Source organism: Bufo gargarizans, chromosome 2 (genome assembly GCF_014858855.1).
Source record: "Bufo gargarizans isolate SCDJY-AF-19 chromosome 2, ASM1485885v1, whole genome shotgun sequence".
NCBI lineage: Eukaryota > Metazoa > Chordata > Amphibia > Anura > Bufonidae > Bufo > Bufo gargarizans.
The window spans coordinates 547,504,568-547,521,670 of NC_058081.1; the positions used below are offsets into that span (position 1 = coordinate 547,504,568).

Sequence of the window (17,103 nt, forward strand, 5' to 3'; positions counted from 1 at the left end):
TTCACAATGATGTTTTTTATCCTTCCATTGGTTGCAGCATACTGTAAAAAAACTAATTTTTAATCACCCTTCTCGCTATCTTCAGAGTCAGCTTGAAGTCGAAGGAGGCAACAGCCTCCTTGCTTCAAGTAAAAATAAGCCCGCCCCTTACCCGTCCTCTTCACTTTGATTGACATCCTGCCTAGAAGCGGGAATCGCTCAAGTCTCGCGTATGCCCGGTGCGCTCCATGTTACTGTGCGATCCCATCATCCGCCTTCCGCAGTCAGCTTTGTTCTCACTGCGCATGCGCTGGACATTTCAAGTGTGCACGCGCGCCCGACGTTTCTTATCTGCAGCGTCAGTGTGATCAGTGGCTTCAGGCGCAGGAGAACGCAAGTCAGTGGTCACGCTTTGCCCCCGACCTCACCAGCATTAGGTATTACACTATTTAGGTACATTATCCAGGGGCACAAACAGGGCTTTTTTTCCTCAAAGAAAAGGTGGTGGAACTCACCCCCCCCCTCCCCTGGCCACGCCCCTACCCACCCCTAGGACCGCCCCTTTAGAGAACAGGGATGCAAGTAAAATTTTGGGGGGGGGGGGGCTATAAGAGTCCAGCCCAGCAAAGAAACCCCCCAGATGGGGATGGCACTGTTAATGGGGGATCTGGGGATGGCACTGTTAATGGGGGATCTGGGGATAGCACTGTTATGGGGTGGATGATCTGTGGATGGCACTGTTATGGGGAATCTGTGGATGGCATCCTATAACAGTGCCATCCACAGACCCCCCCATCCTATAACAGTGCCATCCACAGACCCCCCCACCCCATAACAGTGTCATCCACAGACCCCCCCTTAACAGTGCCATCCACAGAACCCCCTTAACAGTGCCATCCACAGACCCCCCCTTAACAGTGTCATCCACAGACCCCCTCATTGCCGCTCCAGTACAGTTATAAAATGTGTAATTCAATTAATAATGATTCATGCTGCCCCCTCTGTAGTATAACACTCAATATATCCTACTCACAGGGCTACTGTTATATCGTAATGCAGGCCGGCCGGGCAGACGAGCGGCAGCGTGACTGACTGACGTCACGTGCCTGCGCCGCCTGCTTCATTCATAAAGTAGCCCGGCCGGCCTGCATTACGATATAACAGTAGCTCTGTGAGTAGGATATATTGAATGTTATACTACAGAGGGGGCAGCATGAATCATTATTAATTGAATTACACATTTTATAACTGTACTGGAGCGGCGGGGCCGGAGCACAGTGAACGCACCGGCCCTCAGCTCCTCCTCCCAGTCCCTCCCCGCTGATACATCGCAGCCTGCGATGCTGGAGCATGGCAGGCTGCGATGTCAAAAGGTGGCGGAACGCCGTTCTGGTGCGTTCCGCCAGAAAAAAAGCCCTGGGCACAAATATTATCTTACCTGAAAAGAAACGCCGGGCGTACGCGCACACTTGAAATGGCCGGCACATGTGCAGTGAGAACAAAGCTGCCGGCTGACTGCGGGAGCCGGAGACGGGATTGCGTAGTAACATGGAGCGCACCGGGCATGCCGAGACTTGCGCGATCCCAGCCTCTAGGCAGGATGGAAGAGGGCGGGTAAGGAACGGGCTTATTTTTACTTGAAGCAAGCTGACTCTGAAGATAGCGATAAGGGTGATTCAAAATGTGTTTTTTTTACAGTATGCAGCAACCGATGGAAGAATGAAAAACATCATTGTGAACACACTGGGGGCTAATGTAAGGTAATGATGTCGGTTTTATATGTGTTTTGGAGGTGACAGGTTCCCTTTAACATCACTCCACCTCACTATCCCATGTAAATAACTTCCCTCCCTTCAGCACTAACATACAGTCCCAGTTAAATAACTACAACTCCCAACATTGCTCTGCCTCTCACACTGAGTAAACTTCACTTACCTCTCCTCATGTAGCAGATCTTACCTCATCCTCTTCCCAGGGCTACTCTTCACTGCTGAGCCGTCCTCTCCTGCACTGGTCACATGATGGTGACCTCTTCCCAGGTCCTTTTCAGCTACTGCATATAGAACTGATCACATGACCTGTGAGGTCATCACAGGTCCTTCAGCTCTTGCAGGGCATTAGATTTAATTGTATTGCCGTCCTGAGGACAGCAATACAGTTATGTCTAACAGGCAGGCAGTACATTCGGGGCCAGGGACAATACATCAGGGGCCCAGGCCCCAAATGTTTTGACCCAGCAACGCCCCTGTCTTTAACTAGTAATTATATGCAAAGTGACAAAAGCAAACTATAGAACATAAAACCCATTTAGGAGGCAAAGCATTGTTACAGTGAAGCAATACATTTCATGTTAATGCAGTATTTATCTACACCAGCTCATTTATATTTCATTGCATCCTGTCTAATCTATTCCGATTATTGATTTACTTTACACATAAGTAATGTTTCATTAACTAAGCAACAGTGACATAAAAATATAAAATAACTGCATAGTGGGCTTCACGTAGGCAAATCAATTAATCTGGCACTTGCTTCAGTACTTGTGTCTTATGTAGTAATAAATTGTGGCTCAGTTGGACTTGGATAAAAAGCATCATTTATGACTCTTATTTAAAGGCTCTTACAGAATTGCATTAAATGTTTCTATTTAAAGGAAAATAATGTAATTTTCTCATGTTTTAATGAACCCGGTATAATAACGACATCGTTTATCACCAGAATTGTTTAGTTCTCTATTTACCATTACCTTAAATATATGGTAGTAGTCCACGGAGAAGGAATGGAGGTAGGAGGGCTGTATTAATATTAATGCAGTGGAGTTGGAATACATATTGTAGACCTAAAAAGCCTAACAGTGTTATGCACATTAAAGCTGCGTGCAGGCAGGAGGGTAGCATATGGCGCCAATTTTGCCTCATCCAATAGCGCATGCCACCAGATTCATGCTGATTGTGACAGAAAGGAAACTCTTAATGTATGTGCACGTGTATGGAGGCACCACGTCTATGGCTGTCCTAGTATGGATTTGTACAAGCTAAAGAATATCAGTATTTCATTTCACACAAACATATCTATCTATCTATCTATCTATCTATCTATCCATATCTATCTATCCATATCTATCTATCCATATCTAATATCTATGTTCTATCTATCCAAATCTTTCTATCTATCTATCTATTAAATATCTATGTTCTATCTATCTCTATCTATCTATTTATCTATCCTATTTCATATCTATCTGTCCATCAATTTATTTATCTGTGTAGCTATCTATTATTAATGTTCCTTACTCAGTTATTACATCTATCTTTTACATTTATCTCAAACCCATTTTCAGTAACTGAAACATTTTATAATTAAATTGCTTTTAGTGTCTCACAGTAATTACAGAATTAAATTTATGAGTATCATGTTCTAATTATTTCTGTTGTTACAGTCACCTCTCCAGCAGCAGCTTCTTTGTTCATGAGATGCTCTGACCCAATGCCATTCTCGCTGCCAAAATGCAACATTATTTCTTCAAGTTGGTGATTATATAATAGAGGACCACCAGAAATGTTAACTTCATGTTGCTTATCAGGCCGGAAGGACACATGTCGTCCTGTGTTGTGCATTGTTCCACTGATCTGAAATACAATACATAGAAGAAAATGATAAGCCTTTATCAGACCTAACTAATTCAACAATCTCTTATAATATAAAAATGAGTTTCTGTCTGTCTGTCCTGAAGTCTGTCTGTCTGTTCTTTATGTGCGACCAAACAACTCAACCGATGTTCACCAAATTTGGCACATGGGTACATCAGGTGTCCAGGAAGGTTCTCAGCTCTCTAGGATGTACTGCTCCTGAGATATTCCCAAAAAATGACCTGCATTAGCTAAAACAAGCCTGCAGGTCTTTCTCTTCATATCCCAACTGCCACACACGGTCACATCTCCTTTATCAGCCAATAGAAGCTCACAGGCCCTTAGTCTTCACATACACACAGTTTTACTCCAGGTTTCAATAACAACCCAGCCATTTTTCTTCACTGCTGTATGTCAGCTTTAGGCTAGGTCTACATGACGGCAATAAGTTGCATGACACATAGCACACAACTACGCTGCTACATGCATCCATCTTTGATGGAGTTTTTGCAACTGTCATGTCGCAGTCGCAGCATGTCGCAGTGCGACACTATAGCCTATCATTATAAAAATTGTTGCGTGACACATGCCGTCGTGTAGCCCTAGCCTTAGAGGGGCAGGGCGCTGTGGAGGTTACTGTTAAGGGGGCAGTGGCCACTATTAAAGGGGCAGCTGCTGTGGAGGTCACCGTTAAGGGGTCAGGGGCCACTATTAAAGGGGAAGCTGCTGTAAAGGCCACTGTTAAAGGGGCAGGCATTGTGGAGGTCACTGTTAAAAGGGGCGGGCACTGTGAAGGTCACTGTTAAGGGGGCAAGGGGCCCCTAATAAAGGGGCAGATGCTGTGGAGGTCACTGCTAAGGCAGTGGGGTACTGTGGAGGTCACTGTTAAGGGAACAGGGTACTGTGGCAGTCACTGTTAAAGGGACGTGTGCTGTGGAGGTCTCTGTTAAGGGGGCAGGGAACAGTGGAGGTCAGTGTTAAGGAGCGGGGTTCTGTATAGGTCACTGTTAAGGGGGGGCGGCCCCTTGAGGAGGTCAATGTCAAGGGAGTGGGGTGCTGTATAACTCACAGTTAAAGGGATTCTGTCATCAGAAATTAGTCCTATAAGCTAAACATATAAACTATATCCTAAAGTAAGTTTATCAAATGCCCCTGTGGCTCTATATTCATAAAAAAGAGGTTTATATCACCTGTCAATCACTTAAAAATGTGTCCAAGGGGACGTCTCATGGTGAAAGGTGCACGGCTGCAGCCATCTCGTTTAGGTGCCCAGCGCCGCCTTCTGTAGTGAAATCGCCGCCCTCTCTTTCATTCGATCCGCCTACCTCACGTCATCACTGCCTCTCTAACCACTGCTCGCTTTATCCAGATCCTGCGTGTGCACACTAGGTATAACCTGATGCGCCGTGCGGACTACTGGCAGCGGCCTCATTGGCAGCGGACTACTGGCAGCGGCCTCATTTAGCAAAGTGCCCATGCGCCGGCCGGCGCACTTCGCTCAAACCTCCACTGACTGCCCTATTACAGCCCATCCCAGCCATCCAACCTCCTACAGCCAGGTTCAAAGCTAGTACCTAGTGCGCACTCGCGGGATCTGGACGAAGCGAGCGGTGGTTAGAGAGGCAGTGATGACGTGAGGTAGGCGGATCGAATGAAAGGGAGGGCGGCGATTTCACTACAGAAGGCGGCGCTGGGCACCTAAACGAGATGGCTGCAGCCGGACACCTTTCACCATGAGACGTCCCCTTGGACACATTTTGAAGTGATTGACAGGTGATATAAACCTCTTTTTTATGAATATAGAGTCAGTGTTAAGGGGTGAAGGGCTGTGAAGTTCACTGTTAAGGGGTGGTGTACTGTAGAGGTTACTGTTATGGGGTATACTGTTGATATCTATTAACAACACACGGAAACATTAAATTAAATAGATGAAATATACCCATGCGAAGCCGGGTCCTTCTGCTAGTATTATATAAATTGAGAAATCAGTGTAAGACATTTAAAAATCTGCCTGTAAAAATGTGCACACTTCTCAAACCCACAAGCACCGAAATTAAACATCCTGTGTGACTAAAAATGCATGGAGATTGTCACAAACTTTCCTGTCTGGGCTCCAGCATCCAGCTATCCACCTTTGGCGCGGCTGCAATGAGAGAGACACCATGCTAATCTACGCCCCCTGGTGACACGACAGTCACCAGGGGGCGTAGTTTAGCATGGTGTCTCTCTCATTGCAACAGGACGCCATGCTGTTTCTCCCCACAGTGGGTGTGTGCTGGAGGAAATTAGCAGTGGGCTGATTGTTCACCTGCTCTATTCCTGTGTGCTAGTGTTCTGACTAATGGAGCACTGAATCATCAGGTTCTGATCCTGGGTCTCAGTGTTTTTTTTAAACCCCTTTCTTGCTAGATACCAGTGCAAGTGATAGGTTTTCACTCCCTAGCTGTGCTCCTGGTTACGGTTCTGAGTGCATTTGGATTGCTTCTATTATTAACCTTGGCTTGCCTTTGACCACTCTCTGTCTCTCGTTTGGTACTGCATTGTCCATCCAGTTCTGATCTTAGCTTGACTAGTTTGGTACTCTAAAACTTGTTTTGTGTTGTTTTTTCTCTTAGTGTTTGTCTGTGTCTGCAGTTAAGAAGCTTAGGGACTGTCCACCAGTTGTGGTCCTGCTACCTAGGGCTTGCTCTGCAAGTAGGTAGGGTAAGCGGGCTTGGTTCTAGGTTAGGGCTCACTGTCCATGTCTGTCCCTACCTACAGGTGTTACAAAGATTAGGTGCACATACTGTATGTTTCTTCCTGTCATGTAAAAAAGATATCACCCCAAACATGTACTAATTAACTGTAGGCGGCAATTTTTGCCAGTTTTAACCAAGTCCTATTTACTGTTGTGCTTAGTGGGTGCCATAGCCACAGGATGACAGGCACTCTTCCTGATAGGACACAATTCTGATCAAAGATTTAAACCCTCAGATACCTTGGTCAATTTAAACCATGGCGTTTGAGCAGCCATTTGGAGGGAGAGGGTTTCATCTGGTGACCAAAAGCCCTACCCCCTGGCGATCTTGTGAAGGCTCCTAGGCCTGCCATAATAAATAATGCCATTGTAAAATATTACAGTATTGAGCCCTGCCTGAAGTCTTAATTGGACTATTGCAATTTTACCATAGACTGCAATAATAAACCATTGCAGTCTAAGGAATAAGCGATCTAACAATTGCATGTTCAAGTCCCCAAAGGGGACTAAAACTAAAGTCCCCTTAAAGGAAAAAGGGTAAAAAAAAATAAAAAAAATAAATGCTAAATAAAATATCAAATTACCCCTTTTCCCAATTTTCCATTTTTTAAATAAAAATAAACAAAAATATAGGTATAAACATCATTGGTCCACGTCTCTCAAAATATCAAAACTATCAAAATATGAAAGCATTTATCTTGTATGCTGAACATTATAATTAGGAATGAGCGAATCGACTTCGGATGAAACATTCACAGTCGATTTGCAAAAAACCTATTTCCAAAACTTAGTTTGGGTAATAACTTCATAAATTAATTTGTACTGTAAAAAAAAACATTTCCAGAACTCAGATTCGGTTCCAAGTGGTACCTTCCCAAGTTTGGGAAATGGTTTTTTACAGTACAAATTAATTTATGAAGTTATTATGCAAAGTTTTACGAGACTTCACAAAGTAATAACTTCGGCTCATTGGAGCCAATACATTCTAATACTGTACAGAGCTCCTGCTCCGTAAAGTATTGGAATGAAGTTTTATGTAAATCGACATCGGATGTTTCATCCAAAGTCAATTCGCTCATCTCTAATCATAATTTGAGGTTACCAAAAAAATGTTTCGACTGCTTAGTCGAAATTAACAAAGAAATTCGAATTTGTGACAAATTACTTTGTCATGAATTGCTTTCCATTGTATGTAGCGAGCACAATGATGTGGAACGGCGATCGCAACCCCCCCTCCCCATCATTGAACTCCTCGGATGCCGGGGTCAACCCTGATTGTGGCATTTGGCAGTTACAATAAGGCCTTTCAGGGTTTAATCATGGCTTAAAAACAAAAAAATACATACTTACCTCATCCATTTGCACAAGGAGAGGCTGTCGTGACCATCTTCATTGAAGAAAATATGCATTTTGACCTCATCATTACTGATGACATCACCGTGCCCGCCATCGTGATGATGTGGTGAAGTTACACGGCAGTGTGCGCGAGATTGCGCACATTTTCTTCAATTAAGATGGCCGCAACTGTGTGTCCGTGACCAAATAGATGAGGGAAGTTAGTATTTTTTTGTTTATTACCACCATTTCAGGGAAAATTTGAGATAAATTGAATTGTCCCTAAAATTTGGATCTAAGTCAATTCATTTTACTTTGTTTTGCTCAACACTAATCATAATGGCTTTTTTTTTAAATCTCTATTTTTGTTTGCTTCACCTCCCCCCAAAAATTGATTGAAAAGTAATCAAAAAGTCAATCCTTCCAAATAGTATCAATGCAAACTACAGCTTGTGTTATATAAAAAAGAGCCCTATACTGCTCCAAAGACTTGAAATTCAGTTCAAATTTGATTTAGCTAAATCAGTTGGGCAATTCGATTCAGCTCCAAATAAATTTGACCAAAATCAAAAGCGCTCCAATTGCCTTGGAAAGTTGTGGATGACATTTTGGGGTCTCCTAAGACACAACTTATTTCAAGCTCTTCAACACTAATCCACTTCAACACTAAATTTAAATTGTCTCCCACCCGGTCCCCTGCTGAAACCGCAGAGTTGGCACCTGCAGCCCATGGGCATCTGTCTTTCACCTCACCCCCTTGCAAATCAGCCAAACAGTCTGATGACTCTGTTGGCGGGGTTTCCATGGGCCACCCACCTAGCCCTGCCCCAGAAGTGGAAGAGATTGAGTGCACTGATGCCCAACCACTTATGTTTCAGGATGTGGACATGGGAGGTCGACCGCAGCACGTCTCTGATGATGATGACGAAACACAGGTGCCAACTGTTGCGGCTTTCTGGCGTGTGCAGACCGGCAAGGAGAGCAGGGGTGAAGAGTGGGTGGAGGATTATGTGGAGAATGATACGGTCCTAGACCCCACATGGAATCAAGGTCATGCGAGTGACGGGTGCAGTTCGGAGGAAGAGATCGTGGTCACAAAGCGCCAGCCGCACAGCAAAAGAGGAAGCAGAGTGCAAAAGCAGAGTGGCCATCCCCTAGCCAGTATGCCTGCTACCGGCTCCTCATCTGGTCAGCGTAACACCTTCACCACCAACTTCAGTATAACCTGGAGGAAATGACAGCAGGCTGTTTTGAAACGCATCTGTTTGGGGGGGAAAAACCCACACCGTGCAGGAGCTGTGGATGGGCATGGAACAACAGACCAATCAGTGGTTGGTGCCGCTGAGCCTCAAGCCTGGCCTGGTGGTGTGCGATAACAGCCAAAATCTCGTAGATGCTCTAGGCCTAGCCGGTTTGACGCACATCCCTTGCTTGGCACATGTGCTGAATTTGGTGGTGCAGAGGTTCCTGAAAAATTTCCCTGATATGTCAGAGCTGCTGCGTAAAGTGCTGGCCATCTGTGTGCGCTTTCAGCGTTCTCACCCTGCTGCTGCTCGCCTGTCTGCGCTGCAGCGTAACTTGGGCCTTCCCGCTCACCGCCTCATATGTGAACTCCACCTTGCACATGCTGGGACAGACTGTGCGAGCAGCAGCAGGCCATAGTGGAGTTTCAGCTGCAGCACGCACAGGGTGCATCGCTCTGCAGAACAGCACCACTTCACCACCAATGACTGGGCATGTGGTGCTGTGCCGTGTTGCACTGTTTCAAGTACTCCACCAACATGGCCAGTGCAGATGACACAGTCCTCAGAATTACTATCCCACTTCTATGTCTCCTTGAAAAAATGCTTTGGGCGATGATGAAAGAGGATGTGGCACAGGAGGAAGAGTGATCATTTCCATGGTTATCAGGCCAGTCATTCACAAGTGACTCGGAGGGTGGGTTCCTGCAACAACAGAGGCCAGGTACACAAATGTCCAGCCAGGGCACAATTCTGCAGGGTGAGGAAGAGGAGGAGGAGGAACCGTGTTCACAGCAGGGTGGCACCCAAAGCAGCTTACCGGCATCAATGGAGCGTGACTGGGGCGATACAGAGGACACAGACGATACAGCTCCCACAGAGCACAGCTTGGCGTTGCCTCTGGGCAGCCTGGCACACATGAGTGACTACATGTTGCAGTGCCTGTGAAACGACCGCAGAGTTGCCCACATTCTAACTAGTGCTAATTACTGGGTGGCCACCCTGCTGGATCCCCGCTACAAAGACAACGTGCTGTCTTTAATTTCGTCAATGGAGTATGATCAGAAGATGCGCGAGTACAAGCGCACGCAGGTACACGCGCTGCTGATGGCATTCACACCTGACAGCGGGGGCTCAGTGGAAGCACAAGGCGAAGGGAAAGGAAGAAGAAGTCGTCAACCCCATCGCCAGCACTTTAGAAGGGAGGGTTAGCATGGCCGAAATGTAGGGTTGAGCGAACCCGAACTGTAAAGTTCAGATTCGTACCGAACTTTAGGATTTTTGGACCCCGGACCCGAACCCGAACATTTTCGTAAAAGTTTGTGTTCGGTGTTCGCCGCTTTCTTGGCGCTTTTTGAAAGGCTGCACAGCAGCCAATCAACAAGCGTCATACTACTTGCCCAAAGAGGCCATCACAGCCATGCCTACTAATGGCATGGCTGTGATTGGCCAGAGCAGCATGTGACCCAGGCTCTATATAAGCTTGAGTCACTTTGCGCTGCACGTCATTCTGCTGTGTAGGGAGAGGATGCTGCTGGAATTGTGATTTCAGGGAGAGCATAGAAGAGAATCTAACTCAGCGATCTATAGACAAATAGTTGTGTGGGTGCAGGACACTATCATTTTACCCTGCCCTGAGCTCATTGACCAAAAATACAAACTATTAGAATTCTGTTAGTTAGGTGGGTGGCAGCGGCGGCCATTTTATGCATGCTCAGTGCACCAGCACTGCATCTGAGCTTTTGGGACATTGCAAATCACAATTTTTTTGGGGAAAACTACAGCATCTGGATTATTCAGTGTGCAATTTAAGCCAGAAATACATCCTTCATTTTCTAGGGCAGGCATCCTCAAACTCCAGCCCTCCAGCTGTTGTAAAACTACAACTCCCACAATGCCTTGCTGTAGGCTGATACCTGTAGGCTGTTCGGGCATGCTGGGAGTTTTAGTTTTGCAACAGCTGGAGGGCCGCAGTTTGAGGATGCCTGTTCTAGGGTTTGAAAAACACACTTTTTTTTCTTCAAAAAACTGTATTTGCCAGATCTGCAAGTGCTAAATTCAAGTTAAATATATACAGCATTCACATTCTGATAGCAAAAAAAGACTTTTTGGGCAATCTACAACATCTGTTTTAGTCAGTGTGCAATTTAAGCTGGAAATACACCCATCATTTTCTGGGGTTTGAAAAACACACTTTTTTCTCTCAAAAAACTGTATTTTCCAGATCTGCAAATGCTAAATTCAAGTGAAATATATACAGCATTCATATTCTGTTAGCAAAAAATGACTTTTTAGGCAATCTACAACATCTGTATTAGTCAGTGTGCAATTTAGGCTAGAAATACACCCATCATTTTCTGGGGTTTGAAAAACACACTTATTTGACAAAAAACACTATTTTCAGACCTTGCAGCATCAGCATGTGTGAAATTACAGGCTTATATACTGTTGTCAAATTCAGTTGTTAAACAAACTGTCGTTTGGCAGACTTTGATGCAGATGTCATTGTGAGATACACTCTTAATACATTTGGGTTACATTCAGAGATTTTAAATACCGCCGTTTGGTGCACCAATATTGAATTCAGGCCTACAGAGGTCCAGGCCCTGTGAGCTACCATCCCTACATACAGGGGTTTGAATTAGGCATTTGAAATACAGTCATTTGAAATACAGCCATTTTGTGCAAAGATATATTTACTTCAGGCCTACACTGGTTCAGACCGTGTGAGATACTCCCTCTACATACAGGTCTTTGATTCAGGCATTTGAAATACAGCTATTTTAAATACTGCCTATTTGTGCAAAGATATATTTACTTCAGGCCTACAGTGGTTCAGACCGTGTGAGATACTTCCTCTACATACAGGGGTTTGAATTAGGCATTTGAAATACATCCATTTTAAATACCGCCTTTTTGTGCAAAGATATATTTACTTCAGGCCTACACTGATTCAGGGCATTTGTGATCCCCACTATACATACAGGGGTTTGAATTAGGCATTTGAAATGCAGCCTTTTGTGCAAAGATATATTTGCTTTAGGCCTACACAAGTTCAGACCGTGTGAGATACCCTCTATACATACAGGGATTTGAATAAGCCATTTGAAATACAGCTATTTTGTATTTTGTGCAAATAAATCTTTAATTGAGGCCTAGTCTGGTTCAGGCCATGTAAGATACACCCTTTACATACTGTTGTTTTTTTTACTATTAATTAAACACCCATTTCGGGCAAGATCCTAAATTCAGGATGGAGATGGAAAGGAGCGTCAAATAATGGACGTGGCCCAGGTCGTGGTGCTGCTGGTGGAGCTCCTGTTGCAGGGAGAGGACGTGGTCGATCTGTGCCAGCTACACGCACAAGTGTACCCCCTCAGGTGCGAGTAGGCGACAAAACCTGCAGCGGTATTTGGTCGGGCCTAATGCTGCTCTACGAATGGTGAGGCCTGAACAAGTACAGGCGATAGTAGATTGGGTTGCTGACAGTGGATCCAGTTCCTTCACATTGTCTCCCACCCAGTCTCCTGCTAAAAGACCACAGTTGGCACCTGCAGCCGATGTCCATTAGTCTTTCACCTCACCCCCTTGCAAATCAGCCAAGCAGTCTGAGCCCCAAGTCATGCAGCAGTCTCTTCTGCTTTTTGATGACTCTGTTAGCAGGGTTTCCCAGGGCCATCCACCTAGCCCTGCCCCAGAAGTGGAAGAGATTGAGTGCACCGATGCCCAACCACTTATTTTTCAAGATGAGTACATGGGAGGACCATTGCAGCACGTCTCAGATGATGACGAAACACAGGTGCCAACTGCTGGGGCTTTCGAAAGCGTGCTGACCGACAAGGAAGTCAGGGGTGACGACTGGGTGGAAGATGATGTGGAAGACAATGAGGTCCTCGACCCCACATGGAATCAAGGTCATGCAAGTGACCGATGTAGTTCGGAGGAAGAGGCGGTGGTTGCACAGAGCCACCAGCACAGCAGAAGAGGGAGCAGGGTGCAAAAGCGGAGCGGCCGTCCTCTAGACAGTACGCCTCCTACTGCCCACCGCAGCAATAGACCGAGCACACCAAAGACAGCTCCAAGGAGTTTCCTGGCGTGGCAGTTCTTCAGACAATGTGCTGACGACAAGACACAAGTGCTTTGCACGCTGTGCAATCAGAGCCTGAAGCGAGGCATAAACGTTCTCAACCTGAGCACAACCTGCATGACTAGGCATTTAAGTGCAAAGTACGAGCTGCAGTGGAGTAGACACCTCAAAAACCAAGAAAGGTCTCTGGCTCCTCCTGCTTCCTCTTCTGCTGCAGTCGTGGCCTCTTCATCCACCTCTGGAGTGACAGTGCCACCTGGCACCCCACAAACAGAGGATATGCCAGCAACACCACCCCCTGGGTCACCAAGCATCTCCACAATGTCTCACGCAAGCGTTCAGCTCTCCATATCCCAAACGCTGGAGAGGAAGAGGAAGTACCCCACTATCCACGCGTGATCCCTGGCCGTAAATGCCAGAATTTCTAAATTACTTGCCTTTGGAATGCTGTAACTCCGTCTGGTGGAGACGGATAGTTGTAAAGGCCTTATGGTGGTGGCTGTCCCACAGTACGTCATTCTCAGCCGCCACAACTTTTCAAGGCGAGCTATCCCTTCCCTTTACAACCAAGTAGGGGACAAAATCAGGTGTGCACTGCGCAAAGCCATCTGTGGCAAGGTGCACCTGACTACGGATAAGTGGACCAGTAAGCACGGTCAGGGCCGTTATATCTCCATAACAGCACACTGGGTAAATGCAGTGGCGGCTGGGCCTGAGGCGGATAGCAGTTTGGAGCATGTTCTTCCACCACCAAGGATTGCAGGGCGCTTCAGTTTGCCTCCTGTTGCTTCCTCCTCCTACTCCACTTCCTCATCCTCTACCGGCTTCTCATCCGGTCAGTGTAACACCTTCACCACCAACTTCAGCACAGCCAGGGGTAAACGACAGCAGGCAGTTTTAAAACTTATCTGTTTGGGGGACAAACCCCACACCGCGCAGGAGCTGTGGACGGGCCTTGAACAACAGATCGATGAGTGGTTTGTGCCAGTCAGCCTCAAGCCTGGCCTGGTGGTGTGCGATAATGGGCTAAATCTCGTTGCAGCTTTGGGACTAGCCGGTTTGACGCACATCCCTTGCCTGGTGCATGTGCTGAATTTGGTGGTGCAGAGATTCCTTAAAAATTACCCCGACATGTCAGAGCTGCTGCATAAAGTGTGGGCCGTCTGTGCGCGCTTTCAGCGTTCTCACCCTGCTGCTGCTCACCTGTCAGCGATGCAGCATAACTTCGGCCTTCCCGCTCACCTCCTCATATGTGACGTGCCCACAAGGTGGAACTCCACCTTGCACATGCTGGCCAGACTGCACATGCTGGCCACATCACCACCAATGACTGGGCCTCCATGCGAGACCTGTGTTCCTTGTTGCGCTGTTTCGAGTACTCCACCAACATGGCCCGTGCCGATAACGCCGTTCTCAGCGTTAATATCCCACTTCTATGCCTCCTTGAAAAAACGCTCATGGCGATGATGGAAGAGGATGTGGCACAGGAGGGGGAGGAGGAAGAGGGATCATTTTGTAGGGTTTCCGGACAGTCATTCACAAGTGGCTCCGAGGGTGGGTTCCTGCACCCACAAACCCAAGGTACACAATGGTCCAGCCAGGGCACAGTTCTGGAGGATGAGGAGGTGGAGGATGAGGAGGAGGATATGCAGGAAGGAACCATGTTCACAGCAGGGTGGCACCCAGACTAGCTCATGGCCATCACTGGTGCATGGATAGGGGGATATCGAGGACACAGACGATACACTTCCCACAGAGGACAGCTTTTCGTTGCCTCTGGGCAGCCTTACACACATGAGCGATTACATGCTGCAGTGTCTCCGCAACGACCGCCGAGTTGCCCACATTCTAACTTGTGCTGATTACTGGGTGGCCACGCTGCTGGATCCCCGTTGCAAGGACAACGTACCGTCCTTAATTCCGTCACTGGAGCACGATCGTAAGATGTGCGAGTACAAGCGCACGCTGGTAGACGCGCTGCTGGTGGCATTCCCACCGAACAGCGGGGGCACAGTGGAAGCACAAGGTGAAGGCAGAGGACGAGGAAGAGGTCGCCAACGCAGCTGGGGCACCGCCAGCATCTTAGAAGGCAGGGTTAGCATGGCCGACATGTGGAAAAGCTTTGTCAGCACGCCACAACCAGCACCACCAGCTGATATGGAACGTCTTAGCAGGAGGCAGCATTTCACCAACATGGTGGAGCAGTATGTGTGCACACGCCTACACGTACTGAATGATGGGTCTGCCCCCTTCAACTTCTGGGTCTCCGAACTGGGCACATGGCCTGAGCTTGCCCTTTATGCCTTGGAGGTGCTGGCCTGACCTGCAGCCAGTGTATTATCTGAACGTGTGTTTAGCACGACAGGGGGCGTCATCACAGACAAGCGCAGCCGCCTGTCCACAGCCAACGTGGACAAGCTCACGTTCATTAAGATGAACCAGGCATGGATCCAACAGGACTTGTCCATACCTTGTGCTGAGTAGACAAGTATTCCGGCCACACCCAGCCATTGTTATACTCCAGTGCACTTTCTCTTTGCATTCTCTTTTCTATTCAATGTTTTGGGGTCTTTCCAAATTTATAAAAAATTATAATACTAAATAAATAAAGGGAAAAAAAAAAACATGTGTTGGCTACCTCCTCCACCTACACCACTACGTCCACCGCCTGCTAAACCTCCTGCTCCACATTGACCTCCACCTCCTAGTTCAAGATTATTATTTTTTTCTATTATATGTTATTTTAAGTAATTTCCTTATCCACATTTGTTTGCAGGGCAACTGTCCTGCACTTACCCCCATTTTGCTTCATTTTCCAGTCCTCTAGCCCTTACTATGACTATTTTACAGCCATTTTAATGCACCAAAGTTCAGGTTCCCATTGACTTCAATGGGGTTTGGGTTCGAGTTCGGGTCCCGAACCCGAACTTTTACCCAAGGTTTGGCCGAACCCGGCGAACCCGGACATCCATGCTGATAGGCTCATGCCTACTTCTGATGAAGCCAAATTTGGGTATTGTAGGCAAATCACACAGAGAAGAGCACAACTCTCCTCTGGGAAAAATATACAGTATGTTATTAACTTTTCATTTTAAAAGGAAAAGAAAGCTGAGTGTTTTATACATAGATAGCCAAAGATAAGCTTTTATACAGATCCTCAAGGATAATTTGGATAGTAAAATGCAAAAATCCCCTTTGATAGATAGATAGATAGATAAATAGATGCCAGATAGGTGCGTGTCCCACCTACTATCTCCATTCACTTTTATGGGACTTTTGAAAACAGCTGCGCATGCTCGCTCGGCTATTTCCAAAACTCCCATAGTAGTGAATGGAGAGTATGCCACATATGCGTGGTGTGCTCTCCTTTGCTTTGGGGGTCCTGTTCTGAAGATATGTAGGTGTGGGTCCCAGAGGTGGGACTTTCACCTCTCTAACATTGGTGGAATATCCTAGTGGTATGCCACCAATGTATGAGATGGTACAACCAACCCCTTTAACAGTTTAAAACATAATGAAAACTATATAAATTTGGTACCCCTGTAATTGTACTAACTGAAAGTAAAGGCAATGTGTCATTTTTACTGCCCAGTAAACGCCGTAAATATGAAATCTATGAAATAATGGCAGAATTGTATTTTATTTTTCCCAATTCCACACCACTAATATTTTTTCCATCTTTCCAATACATTGCTTGGAGTATTAAATCATACCTTTAGAAAGTACAACTTGTCCTACAAAAAACAAACTGTCATACAGTTATGTCAACAGAAAATAGAAAGTTATGGCTCTTGGAAGCAGGAAGCAGACAAGTGATAATTGTTTCTAGTCCAAAGGTTTATAGGAACAGAGAATCACACAAAAAGGAGACTGTTGGCAGGTATGAACTAATTTAATATTGTAGACCACCACGATAGGTGGGATTAATTGCTTTAAAGGGAACCTGTCACATTGAAGAGAGCTGAAGAAATTGATATATATATTTTTGGGAAAAGATTCAATAAAACTTCAAATTTACCCATTCATATTGCTGCCCATTCTGGGCTATGAAATCAAGGAGACGGTCCTATCAGTGACTGACAGCCTTCCTCTATG

General features: G+C 46.1%; 1 protein-coding gene across 1 annotated transcript in view; it reads right to left on the reverse strand.

Annotated features, from left to right (window-relative positions):
- LOC122926661 (carbonic anhydrase-related protein 10-like) overlaps positions 1-17,103 on the reverse strand; it is a 493,040-nt gene that overhangs the window by 142,537 nt on the left and 333,400 nt on the right. Inside the window, exon 4 of the mRNA XM_044278105.1 lies at positions 3,423-3,608. Within this exon, the coding sequence (XP_044134040.1) occupies positions 3,423-3,608 (186 nt within the window). The remainder of the gene's footprint in view (positions 1-3,422; positions 3,609-17,103) is intronic.